The following is a 21,073-nucleotide window of genomic DNA, read 5'->3' as shown; positions in this document are numbered from 1 at the left end:
TTTAAAAAGTGTTCTCATGTGAATTTTCCAGCAACCATTTAATCCAGAGTCCTATGATTGCAAATGTGCAACATGGAAGCCTTTCCTTCCATTTGCATATTAATATTTCAAGTGTTAAAAGAGAAACACTGCACTCTGATGTAGGTATCAGATTCAATGCTCCTTTTCCAAATATTGAGCTAAACCTCAATAATATCATGGAGAAAGAGACTGTAGATACTGGAATCTTGAGTAAAAAAAACCTGATTGCTGGAGGAACTTAGCAGGTTGGTCTGCGGAAGGAAATGGACAGGCGATGTTGCAATTTGTGACCCAAACAAGATTGAAGTCTTGAGGAATGGTCCCCACCTGAAACGTCGTAGGTCCATTTCCCTCCACAGATGCTGCCTAACCCACTGAGTTCCTCCAGTTTGATGACAGGGAAGAAAGCATGCTTAATTGACATACAATCAGAGTCTGTCGGTTCAAGTTTCATAATGACTGAGGAGATACATAAGGGCAAATTATTGTTCAAGTTGCACAAATTTACCTATTTGAAATATAGGAGTTGCTTTTCTCCACAATTTAATTTTAAAAGATCAGATAATATTATTGCACACACAAGGAACTGCAGATGCTTATTTACACCAAAAAAATACAAAATGCTGGAGTAATTCAGCGGGTCAGGCAGCATCTCTGGAGAACACGATTAGGTGATGTTTCTGATTGGGCCCCTTCTTTAAATTGATTATAGTGGGGGGAGAAAGCTGCAAGAGGGATGGGTGCGGGACAATCAGAAATGATGGTGCAACAGAGGCCAGAGATGAAAATACAAAAGGTGTGAGATAAGGGTAGGAGAAGAACAAAATATGAAGCCGGCGGAAGGAATGTGGATGGAAGGGGTCGTGTGTGTGTGTGTGTGGAGAATTCGGTGTTCATTTCATTGGGTTATAAACTACCCAAGTGGAATATGAAGTGCTGTTCCTCCAGTTTGCCTGCTGCCTAACTTTGGTAATGGACAGGGCCCAGGACAGAAGGATAAGAATGGGAAGGGGAGTTAAAATGGCTAGCAAGCAGGAGCTCAAGCAGGCCTTGGTGGACCAAAGTAGATAGTCTGCGCTTGGTCTTGCCAACGTAAAGGAAGCCACATCGGGAGCACTGATTGCAGTAGATAAGGTTAGAGGAAGTGCTTGTGAACCTCTGTCTCACCTAATTAATGATGGGCATTGCTGAAGAATGGACTTGCCATGAGAAAGTACAGTGAGTATGTTTTCTGGAAAGGTGCAAGAAATGGGGCAACAGAGATCAAGCATCTGAGTGGCCAATATCAAGTAACATCCTTTTTCTCTTGACATCCTTTTGTTCCCTGTCAACAAAAGGGAATGGATTGTGGGCAGGCTTTTTCTATTCCCCTCCATGACCACCCCAAAAGCCACTGTACTCTGCTCCATTATTTGCAAACCTGAAAGTACACGTACATACGTTTGCCTCTAGCCATAGTAATATCTGGGAATTAAATTTGAATTTTACAGCCCATCATCCCATTAACAACTCTTTGAGGTCTTTGCAATTAGTCAGTTGCAGGGAGATTCCCTCTCTCGTTTCCCTTTCCCCTGACATCTCAAGAAGGGTCTTGACTTGAAACGTCACCTTTCCTTTTCTCCAGAGATGCTGTCTGACCCACTGAGTTACTCCAGGTTTTTGTGTCTATCTTCCGTATAAACCAGGATCTGCGGTTCCTTCCCGTTCCAGTTCTTAAAATGCACTTGAGTTTAATTATGACAGAAGTTTTGACAAATTTTTCTAGAGTCTGATAGAAGCAAAATGTTTTTCAGATTAACACTAATGCAAATGAATTATTGAAAATATAAAAGGATCATACTTTAATGCATAACTTCACATTCACTCAGGACTCAGTCAATTAGTCAGGTCAAACGTAGGCAATAAAAGTTTTTGCCATTCTCTCTCAGTTGATGTATTGGGGAGCCTCTGCTTTGAATGTAACTTGGAAGAAACAGTGTGGTGAGGATGCAGAATGTATTGGAGTGAGGAACTTTGGAAGTTGTTGGACTTGTGATGAGGTTTTGTCATATACAATGCTATAAATGTTGTATGTTTGTGTTGAAACAGAGATGGTGGGGAGCTGAGGAAAGAACAAAATGATGTAAAGCTGGACAAATTGAAGGAAGTTGAAAGGAGGGGAAATACACAAATAAACATGTTGGGACCCAAGGAGGAAGAGATGGTAATCTGTTATATGAAAAAATTCAGTGGTTGCCAGCTAAAACTGTTGAGTGAGACTGCTGTCGTGTATGAGATGAAAAATAAAAAAAGTCAGAATGAAAGTGGGACAACGGACTGAAGTGGCAAACAACTGGAAGCTCATGACTATGCTTGTAGCGTGGTCACACCATCTACTTTTATTCATCCCAGTTAGTGTTTGATCCGCTGAGTATTTCCAGCTTTGTCCTCTTATGCACCAGTATCTCCTTTGCAGGAAATGCAGTGTTGGACATTTTATAGTTCTCCCGTTATATAACCAAAAAAACATTTTTATGGATGGGCAAAATTTGGTATTTGAAGACTTACAAGGGGAGCCTGATGTGTGATAGGAGGGTAATACATCTATTTTTGTTGTTATGAATATGCCACATGACAACAATTATCTGTATTTTCAAAACAAGACTGAAAGCTGAAAGCTGTCAATCAAGTACAAATGGGCTATTATTTATTTGTTGTATTATCTATTGTATGGGTAAGTTTCTTTGGTTTATTTTATGAATTAGTAAATGGCCAAAATCTTTTTCGTAAGGAGGGAACGGAAGCAATGGTGGGTATAGTAGAAGCACAGATTTGTCTATTGCTTATGCGTCGAGGGCTTCTTTTGCTAATTAACTTTTTAAAATGGTGCACTAATTGATACACACACATTAATTATTTTGTTTCTGAGTAAATAAGAGTGAAGTGTTAATTTTGTTCCATTGAGCATAATTCTTCACTGCTTTGTGCATCATGTGTTATCACAGTGTAAATGTCTTTTGTGCTATATCATCATATGGATATGTAATAATTTGATATCATGGTGTCCACCTTAAGTAAGCAGGCTATTGTATCTGTATTGCTCACTTTTGCCAGATATGGACAGACAGATGAACTGAACCTTTACCCACCGCACCTGAATCACTCAAATAGCAATGTGGGCCACAAGTGATGTGTAGGCCTTTGACAAGGGCCCCAGTCCTTCTGAAAAATGAAAGCAGATCGAAGAAACTGTGGGAATTTCATGTCAAGCACCCAAATTCTGAACTGGTAGATTCAGCATGTTGATTGAGGTCATCTCTGCTTTGTCAATGTCAGTTTAGACACTGCACAAATGGTCATATTGTCTTTATATGCAGGAGTTGTTTCCAAAGCCATTTTTGGGATGCCAGTTAATTGAATGTGAAAGTCTAACTAGTGAGCATTGTAGGTGAGCTTAGTCATGTCCTTGTTGATTCCATAATTGCATTTCCACAAGAAGCAGAAATCTCAGCCAGATATCTACTTCATCCTCGGGACTGATAATCCGTTTTCTTACTCAGCCAGGACTGCAGAAAAAAGGATATTGGAGGTGAACCTTCAGCATCTACGATTCTATTTTGTTTTGGGCTCATTGATTTGATATCTTTGCTTTTGTTGTTCAGCAATGACCATCATTAATTAGGTGAGACAGAGGTTCACAAGCACTTTCTCTAACCTTTTTGAAGCCTTCTTTTTGTGCACAACCCGCAGGCATTGCCACTTTCATTTCACTGCACATCGAGTATGTGTATGTGACAAATAAATTTGACTTGAAATAAATTTGACTTGACTTGACTTGACTTATCTACTGCATTCAGCGCTCCCGATGTGGCTTCCTTTACGTCGGCAAGACTATCTACTTTGGTCCACGAAGGCCTGAGGATCGAAACTGACACGATCTTGCAGAAGAATTTTTTTGGGAACCATTATGTGTTGGTAACTGTTCAGAACATAGTGGGTTCAAACTGTTATTGTCTCAAGTTATAATCTGCAAAATCAGATATTTTGTCACAAGGGTTTGCATTTGTTTTCTGTAGCCATCAGTTCTGTGTAGTCACTCAGATTTGTGTTGTGACTACTGATTTCCATATTAATGCCATTACTTCATTGCTTTGTTTGAAAAATACCAGTTTAACATGTCAAATTTCCAGAATAACAACTTGAATCCATTCCTGCTTAGATTCACTGTCCAGAGACCATTGCAAGAAATTGGATATTTAGAAAAGAAGGAATTCATCTCCCTTCTGATACTGTTATTCAATGGCCTACCAATGTTTTCCCTCCAGACTCACTGTACAGAATAGTTCCTTGAGTGAGTTATTGATGCCTGTGGGATGAAATCCAAAATCCAACTCTGTACGTTAAATAAAGATGTAGAACAAAGGATGGAAATTACGATACCTATGATTATCATGGAGTTATTTTTATGCTTTAGAAAGAGGGAAAAGAGAATTGCATGGGTACGGAAGTGAGTAATAACAAAATTCACTGATTTACCCACTGATTATGAAATAATTATATCCTTACATCACCAGTTACTGTGGTAGAATCATACTCTTCATTTAATTCTGCCAGTTTGAAGTCTACATTTTTTAAATCTGCCCACTGTGACTGGGATCTATCAGCTTCATTTAAAGGCCAGCCATTTTGCGGAAGGTTGTGATGTTATGATGGTCCTGACAGCATGAGTCTTAAATTTTACTTAAGGTTTTGGAAAACAAACTAATGCAACCTGTGGGAGAATGTACTTCAGCTTCACTTCACTTTTATTTGCTTGCAATCTGTAATCATTTCAGTGGAAATCACATACTCACAGTCCACCATTACATGTTCCATTATTCTTTACTGATAAAGGTGTTGAATTGAAAAATGACGGAAGAGAAGGGGTGAATAGAATTAAAAGCACTTTTCTACATCATCATGGTTTCTAATTTTAAAAGTTAATTAAGTTCCATGGCACTGAAGAATTATACTCCAAAAGATGGATTCAACTTTCTGAAAGCTTTTGCTCTATCTTCAAGGAATCTTTGTTTTTTTAAAGGATTTCTTTATTTGGGATTCCAAAGGTATCTTTTCTAAAGTAACCTTATTTTCAGACAATTAGATTTGTAATAAAAATATCAACTTTTGTGTGCTGACTACATCACATTTGAAAATTTCAAAGATGCAAGATCTGCAGCGATTACACATTGGAGTATCCTGAGGTGTATAATTGCAAATTTACTTTTCTTGCTGAAGTATGAAGCAATACAGATCAGATAAATGGTTCTATCTACATGATTAGCTGTGTGTATTCTGCCGCACCAATTTAGAAACCCCCAAAGACAACAGAGTACCTTCGCACCTGGGTTTGTCATTTTAACTGCCCGAGTGTGATTATCAGTCACATGTGTGAAATTTGCCATGTGCCTGTGTCGATAAATAAGTTGGTTGAGACAGCTTGAGCTTTATTGGACAGATATTGATGGCATTCCAAGGCTATTGGACATGGGTTTATGTAGTTATCTCAGTCTTTATCAGCTGTAATGACCCCTTCTGGAATCCCAATATCTTTCCTATTTAACTTGATTGGTATTGCTAGACTGCTTGTCAGGGCTGCAGAAGTGCTACTAGTGAAATAGCTGCAATATGGGAGTAGCAGGCACTGGTATCAGCATTGAGGCTTCAAATATATTTGAACGGGTTTTTGTTGTACTCAAGACAGGTACATGTGCATATTTACATTGAGTTAATGAAATTCTGTGGCTCCTGGTAACTTTGAAAGAAGGTGACTGTGAACTGGGCTCTTTTTTTGTTTTAATAAATAGGTTAAAATAATTTGGATGTTACAGATGAGTTGTATAAGGGGAAAGAGGGAATCATTGTGCTTAATGCCTAAGAATTTATTTTTGTTGTGGAACTAAAGTAAAAACAACTTTGATTCAGAAAGTCAATACAAATGAATCAAAAACTGACCCCAAGAGCTAGTGACTCAGCGGATCAGGCAGCATCTGGGAACATGGACGGGGATGTTTGGGTCGGGACCCTTCCCCTAAGACTGGCCTATCCAATCTTTCCATGTTCTCCAGAGATGCTACCTGAGCTGCTGCGTTACTCCAACACTTGATGTCTTTATTTTTAGTAAACCAGCATTACACTTCCTTGTTTCTAGAAATTAATCAAATATTTCTCAGATACAAAGAAACGGTAGGTAATGGATTCAGAAAATGCAGTTCATGAATTATGAATGAGGGTTAATTATGTTTAAAAAAAATTATTTGGGAATTAGTCCATGTGTTTTATTGTTTATTGTCACTGTTTTAGTGTTTTTGTGTGCTTATTTTAGGAAAGAAAAGCTGAGATTTTTAACTTCCAAAATACTCTCAAATATAATAAATGCAGCCATTGATTTCATGCTTTTAGTTGGTACTAACACACTTTAAATGACAATAATTATTACTTTGCTTTGTTGACACCATTTTATTTTTGATTTGACATTTATAAAAGCTTTTTTTTAAATCACGATGTACCTGAAAAACAACATTATAATGTTAGCTAAATGTTAGTTTTACCAGCTTTAAAGTTATAACGCCTGGTGGTAGGTTTTGAGGTATTGATTTTAGCACGCTCCTAGTTCATGATGTTTTCTGGTTTTACTGAAATTTAAAATGAGCTTGGAATATTTTGACACTCCCTAAATCAAGAGTTTAAAGTTCAAAGTCAATATTTTGGGATACAGCCTGCACTGCATAATTCAAAAACTAATAAAACATTGGAGAACGTGGAATTAGTTATTGCTATTGAAAAAATAGAACATAACACAATCCAGCACAAAAACAGGTCATCAGTCCACAATGTATGTGTTGCACATGATGCCAATATCATCACTTTACCTGCACAACCCATATTCCTCAAATCCCTGCATATCAATATGCCTATCTAGAAGACTCTTAAATGCCATTAACATGTCTGCTTAATTCTCCCTCCCCCCCCCCCCCCTCCGGGCAACACATTCCAAGCACTCACCACCTTCTATGTAAAATAAACTTTCCCTGCACAGCTCCATTAAACTAATATGGTAAAAGGTTATTGCTGTTGAATTTTGCTTAGTCTGCTTACTAAGTGTAACTATTGGTGTTACAGTTAGCATTTAATGGAGCCATATTCATGTTGCCATTGAGATTATTTCAAGTCTCAGTGTCACTACCACATCCGTGTGTTGTGCGATGATTATTGAGATTATTTCAAGTCTCAGTGTCACTACCACATCCCTGTGTTGTGCGATGACCATCTCCATCTGGAATGTACATTTGCCAATCTGGAATTTAGAAGGATGAGAGGGGACATATAAGATTATTAAGGGATTGGACACACTGGAGGCAGGAAACATGTTGGGGGAGTCCTGAACCAGGGGCCACAGTTTAAGAATAAGGAGTAGGCCATTTAGAACAGAGATGAGGAAAAACTTTTTCACTCAGAGTTGTTAAGCTGTGGAATTCTCTGCCTCAGAAGGCAGTGGAGGCCAATTCTCTGGATGCTTTCAAGAGAGAGTTAGATAGAGCTCTTAATGATAGCAGTCAGGGGATTTGGGGAGAAGGCAGGAACAGGGTACTGATTGTGCATGATCAGCCAAGAACTGCCAACAGAATCTGCTCTTGGGAGCAGAGTCCTGCTTTATGTAGCTGCACAGTCTGACCCTTGACAAAAAGCACTGGATTCCTTTCAATAGACAATAGGTGCAGGAGTAGGCCATTTGAGCCAGCACCACCATTCAAATATGCTTCAATATATTCCCTTTTATTATAAATTGAAATCTCCAATATGATTGGGTGCATGTGGATGGAGTTTATTAGTTGTAGTGATGGATTCTTTCAGTAGCTCTCTTATGTAAGCCGGGCACAATCTTCTCAAGCCCGCCCCCCCCCCCAAATTTTTTTGTTGGTCAGACTCTTTTCTAAATCTTTAACAATATCTGAGTTAGTGTTACAGGTTGGCCTTTGCAACATAGTTGTAAGGAATTGTATCTTTGAATTAAGTGAGCACCTAACTTTAAATTGTGTTGCAGCTTTGCTATTGCAGGCGAGTATATCTTGAATGCATTTCTAATTAATGTTCATTTCATATTTGACATTTAATTTTCAGCAATTAAATATATCATTTGGAAAAAAAAGAATACTTTGGTTATTTTAATGTATTTTTTTAAGGTTGCGATATGTTTTTGAATTAATTAACTGCCTTTTTGTGCAGTTTAGACCATTTGGGAAATTCCGCGTGTCTAACTCCTGTTCGGAATCCATCCTGTAATCTTTAATTATGCCTTCCTAATTAAAGAGAGCATCTTTTCTGAGAATCTGTAGAAGTTCCCCACAATATTGAATGGATCGTGTGTAATGAAAATGAAATGTGCATATTTAAATATTTCCAGTTGATTGACAGTTTTACTATCTGGTGCTAATGTTTGTTGTTTTCCTTTACAGGCAGATGCTGAAATTTCTTCGGACTGCAACCATGTAAGTAAAGAAACCTTATTTCTGCTCCATGTTCCACTCTTAACTATGTATGAACATGTATAGGAAATGATTGGTTTATGATTATTTCACTATTTCAAGTGATTAATTTTACAGTGGATAACAAGATGGGTACCATTGCTGTGTACACTGCCCAATACATCAGAATGTAAACTTAAACAAATGCTCAAGTGGTTGGTAATGCCAACAAGGACATGGCTCATCAAGAGGAGCAAATCCCAAGTTTTATGTTCCAATTTCTCAGACAAGTTGCATGGCCCATAAAACTGGTGCCCTAAAATTGAGAATAGATGTAGTCACCTGTTCCTTTAGGTCTGGTCTGCTGTTCATCAAGATCTTGGCTGTCTTTCACCTCGAGTCATATAATTGTAAATATAAAAGAAACAGGCCCTTTGACCCACCATGACCAGACTGAGCTTTTTGCCCGTCTTCTTTAGCTCCATTTGTCTGTATCCTCATTTTAAAAACACGTTCTTCATTTTTCGTTGATGAAACCATCAACTTCCATGTCATCTCAAAACTTACTAATCATGTCTCTGACTTTCACAACCTGTTTTTTTACTATTTATCACACATAACAAGGATACCAGCACCAATCTCTGGTGCATCACTGATCACAAACTTTCTTATCAGAAACCATGGCTTTTTAAAATGATGATCAAAGTACTGAAAATTAATGTCCAAATGATGGGATTTGTTTTATGGATCATTGTGACATACATGGAGAAACAGAGATTTTATGTTTTTGGAAAAGGAGGGACATTAGTGGAAAGAAAATAACTTAATTGAGCTAATTGAATGATTTAGAAGACTGGAAGATCTTAGTTTGGATTTTCAGAAGTTTTTGTGATTTTCCTTTCAACCAACAAATAGACCAGCTGTTAATCTTTTTTTAATGTTGCTTCTCCTCCCATATTATCCCCCGTTATGTTGAGCATAACAATCAGACTGTTGAATCAGAAAAGCAAACCGATGTGTCTTTGAGTAAATGATCATTTTGAGTGATTAATTCATTGGTTATTAGACCGCAAAACTTTACTGATCCCAGCCCTTTTAATGAAGTGGGTTACCATTGATATTAATTTATTTCAATCTCTTTCAGCTGTTGTGGAACTATAAATTAAACCTCACAACTGACCCTAAATTTGAAGCTGCAGCAGGCGAAGTTTGCAAAACTACCCTTGGTGAAGTAAGTATGAATGATTGGCTGCACTGCAGAACATTATTAGCAGAGTGGGTATGGAAAGAAGGGGCATTACACAGAAATGAGCAGGTCACTGTTTTTTGTGTCATGAATAAACTACTTTTAAGTACATGAACCATTAGATTATTAAAAGATCAGGTGGTATTTCAGTTTTGACTAGATTCAAAAGAATTTTCTGGGTTTTGATTAGCTATGGTATTAAATATCAAACATAAAGTTCCTGATCCTGTTTTATTTGCATATCACTGGCCAGCATTTATTATCTATTCCTGATCAACTAAGAGAAACTGCTATTTAAACAGCTGCTATCTGTGCATTGTAGTTACTCCGGCAGAGCTATTTGGCAGAGGTCCAGGATTTACACCTAATGTGATGGAAATATTTCCAATGCAAGATAGTGTGTAACTTTCAGGAGAATATTCAGCTGGCTCTTATGTGCCAGTTGCCTTTCATCTTATTGGTGGGATGTGCTGAGCCTATATTAAATTTCATTGATGGTGTACATGGTATCCTGTGGTGGACAGAATGTTGGATTGGGGCTGCAGTCAAACAGAGTGCATTCATTTGTTGAAGATTGGCATTTCCTGTCACTTGTGTGGCAAAGTAACTTGTCACTTATTTGCACTTACTTGAAAATTGTCCAAGTTGACGAAGCAGTGGAATTGGATCTTTCACAATTAGTAAATACTAGACCAAGTGGACCCGTTGGGCCCAAACAACCCTTGCATTGGTGCAGCACCCTCCCCTCCCCCCCTACACCCCCTCCCCCCTACACCCCTATACTATGTATGAACATGTATAGAAAATGATTGGTTTATGATTATTGGTTAGGCCCCCCTACACCCCCTCCCCCCCTACACCTCCTCCCCCCCCCCTACACCTCCTCCCCCCCCCCTACACCTCCCCCCCCCACACCTCCTCCCCCCCCCCCTGCACCCCCATATACATAGTCCGCCCATTTCATGGCACCATAATGTTTGGGACACATGGCTTCACAGGTGTTTGTAGTTGCTCAGGTGTGTTTAATTGCCTCTTTAATGCAGGTATAAGAGAGCTCTCAGCACCCAGTCTTTCCTCCAGTCTTTCCATCACACCGTTGGAAACTTTTTTATTGGTGTTTATCAACACAAAGTTGTGCCAAGTCAAAGAAGCCATTAAACAAGAATAAAACTGTTGGATACATCAGTCAAACCTTAGGCGTACCAAAATCAACTGTTTGGAACATCATTAAGAAGAAAGAGAGCACTGGTGAGCTTACTAATCGCAAAGGGACTAGCAGGCCAAGGCAGACCCCTAGCTGATGACAGAAGAATTATCTCTATAATAAAGAAAAATCCCCAAACACTTGTCCGACAGATCAGAAACACTCTTCAGGAGTCAGGTGTGGATTTGTCAATGACCATTGTCTGCAGAAGACTTCATGAACAGAAATACAGAGGCTACACTGCAAGATGCAAACCACTGGTTAGCTGCAAAAATAGGATGGCCGGGTTACATTTTGCCAAGAAGTACTTAAAAGAGCAACCACAGTTCTAGAAAAAGGTCTTGTGGACAGATGAGGTGAAGATTAACTTATATCAGAGTGATGGCAAGAGCAAAGTATGGAGGAGAGAAGGAACTGCCCAAGATCCAAAGCAAACCACCTCATCTGTGAAATACGGTGGTGGGGGTGTTATGGCCTGGGTATATATGGCTGATGAAGGTACTGGCTCACTTATCTTCATTGATGATACAACTGCTGATGGTGATAGCATAATGAATTCTGAAGTGTTTAGACACATCCTATCTGCGCAGGTTCAAACAAATGCCTCAAAACTCATTAGCTGGCGGTTCATTTTACAGCAAGACAATGATCCCAAACATACTGCTAAAGCAACAAAGGAGTTTTTCAAAGCTAAAAAATGATCAATTCTGAGTGGCCATGTCAATTACCCGATCTGAACTCAATTGAGCATGTCTTCTATATGCTGAAGAGAAAACTGAAAGGGACTAGCCCCCAAAACAGCTAAAGATAGCTGCAATACAGGCCTGGCAGAGCATCACCAGAGAAGACATCCAGCAACTAGTGATATTCATGAATAGCAGACTTCAAGCAGTCAGTGCATGCAAAGGACATGCAACACAATACTAAACATGACTACTTTCATTTACATGACATTGCTGTGTCCGAAATATTATGGTGCCCTGAAATTGGGGGGGGGGGGGGGGGGGGGGCTGCTATGTGTAAACACTGCTGTAATTTCTACATGGTGAAACCAAAATGTATAAAAATGGCCTTTAAAATCTGACAATGTGCACTGTAACCACGTGATTTTTTTCTATTACAAATCTCTAATTGTGGAGTACAGAGGCAAATAAATAAATGATGGGTCTTTGTCCCAAACATTATGGAGGGCACTGTAACTGGATTTTCTGGGGAGAACTGTATTTCTTTTGAAAAAGAATATTTGAGGTTGTATTTATTAAATTTTCTTTTTACAGGTGAAGGACTGTGCTGAGCAGGAGCCCGGAAAAGGTTATATAATTTCCTGCTTGATTGAGCATCGTGCAAATATAACTGAATACCAGTGTCGTCAGTTCATAACCAAAATGACAGCTATCATCTTCAGTGATTACCAGTTGATTTGTGGCTTCATGGACAGCTGCAAGAGTGACATCAACCAGTTCAAATGTGGCAGCATCAGGCCTGGTGAAAAGGTACTCCTTATTGCTGTGATTAGGTGCATTAACAAGAGTAGATTGCATTTGTAGATTATAATGTTGACCATTTGCAGCATGGGGCTGTTGCAAGTTTTATGAAACCATGCATTATAATTGATTGTAAGAACAATGAAGTACAGGACCAAATTCATTAGAAATTTGTTGAAACTGAAGATCGCAAGCAAATCAGGCTAGAATAGACATTATGCCCCTCAGGTCTATAACCCAGTATAATCATGACTAATTTATAGTGATCTCCACCTTTGTGCCTGTTCCCCATAATGCTTAATTTCGCTGATTCACACAACTCAAGAACTTATTATGTTCTCTTTTTCAAATCTTTGTTATTTCTGTTAAATATCTGTGATCTTGCACTCCACAATCTTTGGGGGGCAGAGAATTACAGAAATTCATGACCCTCCGAAAAGGAATTTCTGTGAACCTTAGTTTCAAATGTCCAAACCCCTATTTTGTACCTAGTGGTCTTGTTTGTGTCCCTCCTGCTCGTGAAAATATCTCAACAACTATGCTTTTAGCTCCCTTAGGTCCCTTATGTTTGGATAAGGTCAACTCTCATTCTTAATTCCAAGGAAATACAGACCCAAGCTGTCTTTGTCTCTTGGGGCCACAGTTTAAGAATAAGGGGTAGGCCATTTAGAACGGAGATGAGGAAGAACTTTTTCAGTCAGAGAGTGGTGAAGGTGTGGAATTCTCTGCCTCAGAAGGCAGTGGAGGCCAGTTCGTTGGATGCTTTCAAGAGAGAGCTGGATAGAGCTCTTAAGGATAGCGGAGTGAGGGGGTATGGGGAGAAGGCAGGAACGGGGTACTGATTGAGAGTGATCAGCCATGATCGCATTGAATGGTGGTGCTGGCTCGAAGGGCTGAATGGCCTACTCCTGCACCTATTGTCTATTGTCTATTGACAATCCTCTCATCTCATGAATTAATCTTGTTAAATTTCTTTGGGCTGTGTGCTGTGCTACTATAATCTTTCTTAGGAAGGAGACCAGAACTATGCATAGTATTACAGATGGGGCCTCAATAACACCGTGTATAACTGTCTCAATGTGAATGCTAAAAGATTGAAAAAGGGCTCATTGACCATCATCAGTCAGAGTATTGAGTATAGAAGTTGGGAGGTCATGTTGCAGTTATATAAATCGTTGGTGTGGCTACCATGTTACAGGAAAGATGTTGTCAAGTTGGAAAGGGTACAGAGAGGATGTTGCCAGGATTCAAGGGTCTGAGCTTCAGGGAGAGGTTGAGCATGCTGGGACTCTATTTTTCTTGTATAAAATCATGAAAAGAATAGATCGGGAAGACGCACAGTCTCTTACCCACAGTTGGGGAATCGAGAACCAGAGGACATAGGTTTACGGTGAAGGAGGAAAGATATGCGGATGGGACATGTTAGTTGGTGTGGGCAAGCTGGGCCGAAGGGCCTGTTTCCACGCTGTATGGTTCTATGACTATAAAATTCTGAGAGGTTTTGAAAGGGTGAGTGGTGCAATGCTTTGGCTTGTGGGCGAATCTGGATCCAGGAGTTGCCCATTTAACTACCTTAATTGTGCATGTGACAATAAACTGACCGTGAAACCTTGAAAGCAGAGGTAGCAATTTGTTCCTGAGGATTAAGTGTCTTTGAATCTCCTAATGGGTGTTGACGTAGAATCATTGAATATTTCTAAAATGCATAGGTCCTTGACAAGCAAGAAACTGAAAGTGTTCAGAGAGTAAAGGGGAATGCAGTTATAATCTGGTCAGCCATGATCTTATTAAATGCCGAAGCAGGCTTCAGGGACCAAGTGCCCTATTCCTGCTCCTAATTATGTTCTCTAGTGTAAGCAAAATGATCAATATTCCTCCGCACTCCATTGCCAGCACTAATTTCTGTCTCAAACAGGTTTCGGCCATCATCTTTCACTTTTACTTCTGATTATGGCTTTATTTTAGGGGAGTGAGAGGGATATATGTACGCATTTGTACAAGAGCATTATCGTTTGGGTCTGCGATGATGAAACTATGGGTTTTGGCAGGTCAAGAGTGTTTCATTGTCACGTGTACTGAAAACGGAACCATGAAATTCTTGCAGCAGCACAACAGATCCGTAATCAGTATTTCTAGATACATAAACAAAAAAAAATTCAATAAATTAAAGGAGTAAAAATTGAAATTGCCTCTTTCATCGTGATATACTATTCTCCCTCAATGGGATTCTGAGACACATGAGGAAGAAAGGAATAAAATAATATACTGCAGCAGAAGGCAATATCAACGAATACACAGACTCTGTCTTAGGCTACATAAGTAAGTGCATCGATGATGTGCTCCCAAAAGCCACCATTTGCACTTACCCAAATCAGAAACCCTGGGTCGGACGGGAAATCATGTGCTGAACTTAAAGCACGGACTACTGCCTTCAACTCAGGCGTCCTCAACGCCTACAAGGTAGCCAGATATGACCTCCGGAAGTCCATCAGGAAAGCCAAGAGAGACTACAGAAACAAAATGGAATCTAACTACTACAGCTCGGACTCCAGACGCATGTGGTGTGGATTACACTGCATCACAGACTGCAAAGGGAAAAACAGGAGCACTGTTCAGCCTACCGCATCGCTCTTGGGCGAGCTTACCACCTTTTATGCCCGGTTCGATACAGACAACACAGCGCCCACCATGAGTTCACAGGTGTGCGGGGGACTACCACACTGTCGTTACAAACGGCAGACGTGAGGCAGTCCTTCGAAAAGGTCAACGACTGCAAAGCTCCAGGGCCGGATGGTATTCTTCAGAGCGTGTGCTGATCAATTAGCAGAGGTGTTCACCAACATCTTCAACCACTCTCTGAGTCAGTCTGTGGTTCCCACCTCCTTCAAAGCATCCATCATCACTCCTGTTCCACAGAAACCAGTAACCTCCTGTTTAAATTGCTACTGTCCTGTCGCACTGACATCAGTCATCATGAAGTGCTTCGAGCGACTAGTCAAAACTCGCATCTGCTCCTCTCTCCCTGACACCTTGGACCCTCTTCAGTTTGCATATAGACAAAATAGGGCCACGGATGATGCCATCGCCATGGCAATACATACTGCGCTCACCCACCTGGACAAAGGAAATACATATGTGAGAATGCTCTTTATTGACTACAGCTCGGCATTCAACACTATTATTCAATAGACAATAGGTGCAGGAGTAGGCCATTCGGCCCTTCGAGCCAGCACCGCCATTCAATGTGATCATGGCTGATCATTCTCAATCAGTACCCCGTTCCTGCCTTCTTCCCATACCCCCTGACTCCGCTATCCTTAAGAGCTCTATCTAGCTCTCTTGAATGCATTCAGAGAATTGGCCTCCACTGCCTTCTGAGGCAGAGAATTCCACAGATTCACAACTCTCTGACTGAAAAAGTTTTTCCTCATCTCTGTTCTAAATGGCCTATTCCATATTCTTAAATTGTGGCCCCTTGTTCTGGACTCCCCCAACATTGGGAACATGTTTCCTGCCTCTAACGTGTCCAACCCCTTAATAATCTTATACATTTCGATAAGATCCCCTCTCATCCTTCTAAATTCCTTCAAAACTCGTCCCCAAACTCCTTGATCTTGGACTGGAGACCTCCATCTGCGGATGGATATTCGATTTCCTGACGGGCAGGCCCCAGGTGGTGAGAATTGGCAGCCACACCTCTTCCTCACTGATCCTCAACACAGGCACACCACAGGGTTATGTGCTCAGTCCTCCTGTACTCCCTGTTCACGCACGACTGTACTACTAAGCACAGCTCAAACAGCATCCTAAAGTTTGCTGACGACACGACCATCTTGGGCCTCATCACAGGCAACAATGAGACGGCCTACAGAGAGGAGGTAAAGGCACTAAACAGCTGGTGCCAAGAAAATAACCTCTCTCTCAATGTCAGCAAAACTAAAGAGATGATCGTGGACTACAGGAGACAGCGGGGGAGTGGACACCTCCCCATCCCCATCGGTGATGCTGAGGTTGAAAGGGTCAGCAGCTTTAAGTTCCTCGGTGTGCACATCACTGAGGACCTTTCCTGGACACTGCACACGGACACAATAACAAAGAAGCGGCTCTTTCCTGAGAAGACTGAGGAAGTTTGGCATGAACGCCAGCATCCTCACAAACCTCTACAGATGCACCATCGAGATCCTGCTGACGGGCTGCATTACAGTCTGGAACGGGAACTGTTCTGCCCACAGCCACAAATCACTACAGAGAGTGGTGAAGACGGCACAGCACATCACTGGCAACTGTCTCCCGGCCATTCAGGACATTTTCTACCGGCGGTGCCTGCGGAAGGCACGCAGCATCATCAAGGACCACAGCCACCCAGCACGCAGGCTGTTCTCCTTGTTACCGTCAGGCAGACGATACAGGAGTATGGCTGAACGTACCACCAGACTTAAGAACAGTTTCTACCATCAGGCTTCTGAACTCAAACACATTTCAAATCATGTATGTTGATTATTTTTAATATTGTCTTTTTACCTTACTAATGTCATTTTTAAAATCTTATTTATCCTTGGAATATTACTGCTGAGGTGACCCGTTGTCTTGTCAAATACATTTCATTGTACCGTTGACCCTGTGCCAATGACAAATACAATTTATTATTATTATTATTATTATAAAGAGACATGCTGTTCACCCCAAAGACCTCCTGAGACATTACATCTCGTTGTTTTCAGTGGCATCTTTTCCCAGTGCCTGAGTGGTTAGACTCGATTTGCTCAGAAAGCAGTAATGCTTTTCTCCTGAGAGAAACTCTCACATTTGTGCATTGACTGAGTGGACTTGGTGTCAATCCTTGACCTCTACACTGACTCAGGCAACACGAGAACAGTTTGTGTGAATAAACAACCTTGCTTTATTTAACCTGCAAGCTCTGTTTTAAAATGCCTGGAAACTTCAGTCATTGTTGTTAACTGGGACAAATGCCTGGGGGGACGACTGATAAATTAGATGTTATGCGTGTTCCCCAGTTTTAACAATTGCCGGCAGGGAGACTTTTATTTTAGCTTCAGTTGAGATCTTCAATTATATCTATTGTGCCCAAGGGTATTCCATTGCTGATCCATTAACCTTTCAGCTATGCGGTAGTTCCTGTTATCATTGCTTCTGTCAGAATGCAAGTTATTGTAGATAGCCATACTATTTTGTAGCAAACATGTTTTCTGTCATCAGTCCAGTAGAGCCAACTCATTTTTCTTCACAATTGAAAACCTACCTGTTGTGTACTTCTCCATCAGCATCGGTGTCCTCTCTTTCTTGTCTTGGATTCAACAAAGTAATTGATTTTTGGCAGTTTTAGGTGAAAAATCACTCTGTGCACTTCAGAGTAGATTTTTTTGATGTGCACAAACATTATCGTGTATGACTGACTTGATTCTGCTGCATTGTCGTAGCATATTTATTCAGTATCCCCCTGCTTCCCTGTTTCTGTGTTTGCTAGATTTACATTGAATCTGGTAGAGCTGCTGCCTCACAGGGCTGGAGATTTGATTTTGACCTCGGGTGCTGTATGTGTGGAATTTGCACGTTCTCCTTGTAATGCGTGGGTTTCCTTAGATGCTTTCATTCCCTCTGGTTTGTAGATTACGTCCTCTGTAAATTGCCACTAGCATGTAGGGAGTGTATGCAAAAATGGAAATAACATAGAACCAGTGTGAATGGATGGTTGGCGTGGGCTGAAGGGCCTGTTTCCACACTGTTTTTCAATCAATCAAAATTCAGTTAAATATTTACTATCATGGAGATCAATGACGTGGAAATGTTTCCAAACTAAAGATGTGCGCTTTATAGTGACACAGCTTTCTAGTATTAAACATTCCGCTATTGAGTTTTCTTTTCATTGAATCGGCCTTCATCCGTGCAATAAGTGAAAATCTCTTTAGAATTTAATTTGCATATAAATCAGCTTGAGTACAGAGAAATGCCTCCAACTGTACATTTGTTCTTTTATCATATGAGGCTGTTCCAATAATGCTTTTCTGGAAGTACTTTTGAGAAGAGTTTGCAAACAGTGAAAAAGAGGTGGAGCAGTAAATTTATATAGCTGTAACTTTATTTAAAGTTCTGGGCTTTTTCGCATTTGTTTATAAAATGTCTGAGTGGCCCTAGGATATATACATTTTTCCAAAGACGTACTAACTCGTAGCCAGGTCCCATTAGTCGCGAGTTGGCTCTAAAAGGCTTAAGTTAGTTTTGGGTAGAGCAGAAACACCATCCCAAATCATTTGTGCTGATAATTTTCTTCCGTGTCATAAATTGTGTGTGATTTTATGGTATCTTGGTTTGGTTTTAGTAGACATTTTGTAGCTTATAATTGAGCATGTGTTCCAGAAAATGATGACCCTTGAGCAGCACAGACTTCTTTTTTTTTATATCAAAAAGCATTTTCTTGAGCTGAATCTTTTTGAGGCTAGCCCCTAAACCCATTCCCCCCCCCCCCTCACCTTCAGCTAGAAGTCCATGCATTATAACTAAATAGGTTAGGGATCTGCTTCTAAGACTCCGTCAAATACACCGAAGCATAGCAATTGAGGAACATGCAAGAACATCTTGAGGGGTGAGTCAGATCATTTAATTATTTGAATTATCCAAAATTAAAGACTATGTGGTTAGGTTCTATGTGGTATATACTTTCTCTTACATTTGCATTTAGAAACATGTATGGAGACGAGTATCTGGATGTTGATTTTTTTTGGAGAAAAGCTTTCCATTGGTGAAGTTTTTGCAAGGTGTGATAAACTACATTATGTTATACAAATGAATATCCTTCATAAACATGTCACTGCTTGATCATTAAGATGAGGCTTTTTCAGCAGGGATTGTTTTATTTATGAACAAATACTGTAGTGGTTGCAAGTAGGTTTAAACTGAACTGTGTAAATTGATCAGCACAATAACTAGTGACTGAGTTGACCCGGGGCTGAAGTAGTGCGGCAAACTTTAAAGCCATTGCGGGCTGGTGTTATGTTAGGGCTTTGTATTTGCAATTCTTTTGTCAGAATGAGGAATCTAGAATTCAACAAAAACTTTGAGTTCATGCTTTAACATTATGGTTACTTTAATATATGGAACGGAAACAACAGTATGATTTGCCAGCTGTGCAAAGTAATGAAAACCTGCTGGCTATCATGGGTGGAACAACCACTTGGTAGTTTTATTTTGTTGTGTTAATAACAATAAACTTAATCTTCTGCCAGAGTGTAAGACAAATCTGGAATCCAATGTAAGTATTGCATATTCCTTGGAACCTTGTGCCACAATTTAATAGTCTTTAACTTAGCACCTGGAATACTATTCATCATGCCATACATATTGCATTATTGGCGACAAAAGCCATGGGAATCTATTTGCCTGAAGTTACCAGGAATCCATTGCTCTTCTTTAATTATGTCTTTATCGTTTCTCTAATTTATTTTGCAAAATATGTTCTCTAGTCCTTGCCTAATAGGTGTCCTGATAATGCCCAGTTAAAAAGAGCACTTGCAATTGTTTGCAGTTTCCTGTTGGGAAATACCGGCTGCATTATGAAACGGCATTAATTATTGAGGCACCTTTGGAATTATTCCCAATCAGTAATTGGCACAAACCTAATTATAGCCCTTTAAAGTAGCTGATGAACTGCAAATAATTTTAATCTGCAAATAATTTTAATTGCTTGCTCTAATATTTAATCTAATTCTTACTCTATAACATCAAAGCTGGTGTATTCCACTCACACTTCATCTTCAGTTTAATACTAAATAGGTAGTCACTTGAACAGCCACAGAGGCACTTGTTTTTCTGCGTGGAGATAGATTAGAAATCTAATGCAAGAATCTCTGTCATCGCTCCAAGAACACACACACCTTACCCTTCTTGAAATGTTGATTACATCTCCGTGTACACGTGTGCAAAGCCTATTGCTGAGAGATACAGCAAATGATTCATCAGTCTCTACCCCACATTATTTGATATCGCTCCTTTTGTAAATCCTAGATGATACGTCTAAGACGGTTGATGAATGGAAGATAATGACACTGAATGGAAAGTCTCACTGCTTTGGCATGGAAATATTTTTCTTGTGGCTGGGTCATGAATCCAGTTATATTTGGTGCATTAAACACTGATCTGAGCTATGGTGATGTCTTTATTTGAATCCCAATGTCAAAGTTAGCTTTTCTAAACCCTTTAATCACTTGTATTGAGGATCACATTCTGAAAAATAAGAGTTGATGATCGCTTTCAAGGAGACTTGGGATTCAGCCATCTAATATTTAGGCTAGGTGGGGAGAATTAGGTTGTCCAGATGAATTTTGTTTTGTTTTGGTAGTTTGGTCCTATTGTACATATGTTGTCCTCCATCCTCTTAAATGCTCAAAAGAGAAGGGAAAAGTGACGAGAAAAAATACGAGACAAGGGAAGGGAGAGAAAGATAAAAATAAGTGAGGAGAAAAAAATTAACATTTGAAGAAAGTACATGAAAAGCAAACCTGGAATAGAAAACATTTCCGTGCAAACTAAATACTCGCTTTTCCACATCAAGCAAATATGCGCTTTTCCACATTCCACAAAGCCAAGTTATTCTGAACATTGCAAGTAATACATCTTATTT

General features: G+C 39.8%; 1 protein-coding gene across 1 annotated transcript in view; it reads left to right on the top strand.

Moving 5' to 3' along the window:
* The window catches only part of LOC144594262 (Golgi apparatus protein 1-like), an 81,621-nt gene that overhangs the window by 11,919 nt on the left and 48,629 nt on the right, over positions 1 to 21,073 (top strand). The window contains exons 2-4 of the mRNA XM_078400526.1: positions 8,496 to 8,528; positions 9,649 to 9,735; positions 12,232 to 12,447. Of these exons, the coding sequence (XP_078256652.1) occupies positions 8,496 to 8,528; positions 9,649 to 9,735; positions 12,232 to 12,447 (336 nt within the window). The remainder of the gene's footprint in view (positions 1 to 8,495; positions 8,529 to 9,648; positions 9,736 to 12,231; positions 12,448 to 21,073) is intronic.

Source organism: Rhinoraja longicauda, chromosome 6 (genome assembly GCF_053455715.1).
Source record: "Rhinoraja longicauda isolate Sanriku21f chromosome 6, sRhiLon1.1, whole genome shotgun sequence".
Classification (NCBI taxonomy): domain Eukaryota; kingdom Metazoa; phylum Chordata; class Chondrichthyes; order Rajiformes; family Arhynchobatidae; genus Rhinoraja; species Rhinoraja longicauda.
Note: the sequence above shows the minus strand (reverse complement) of the source record. Positions and strands in the feature narration are given on the sequence as shown.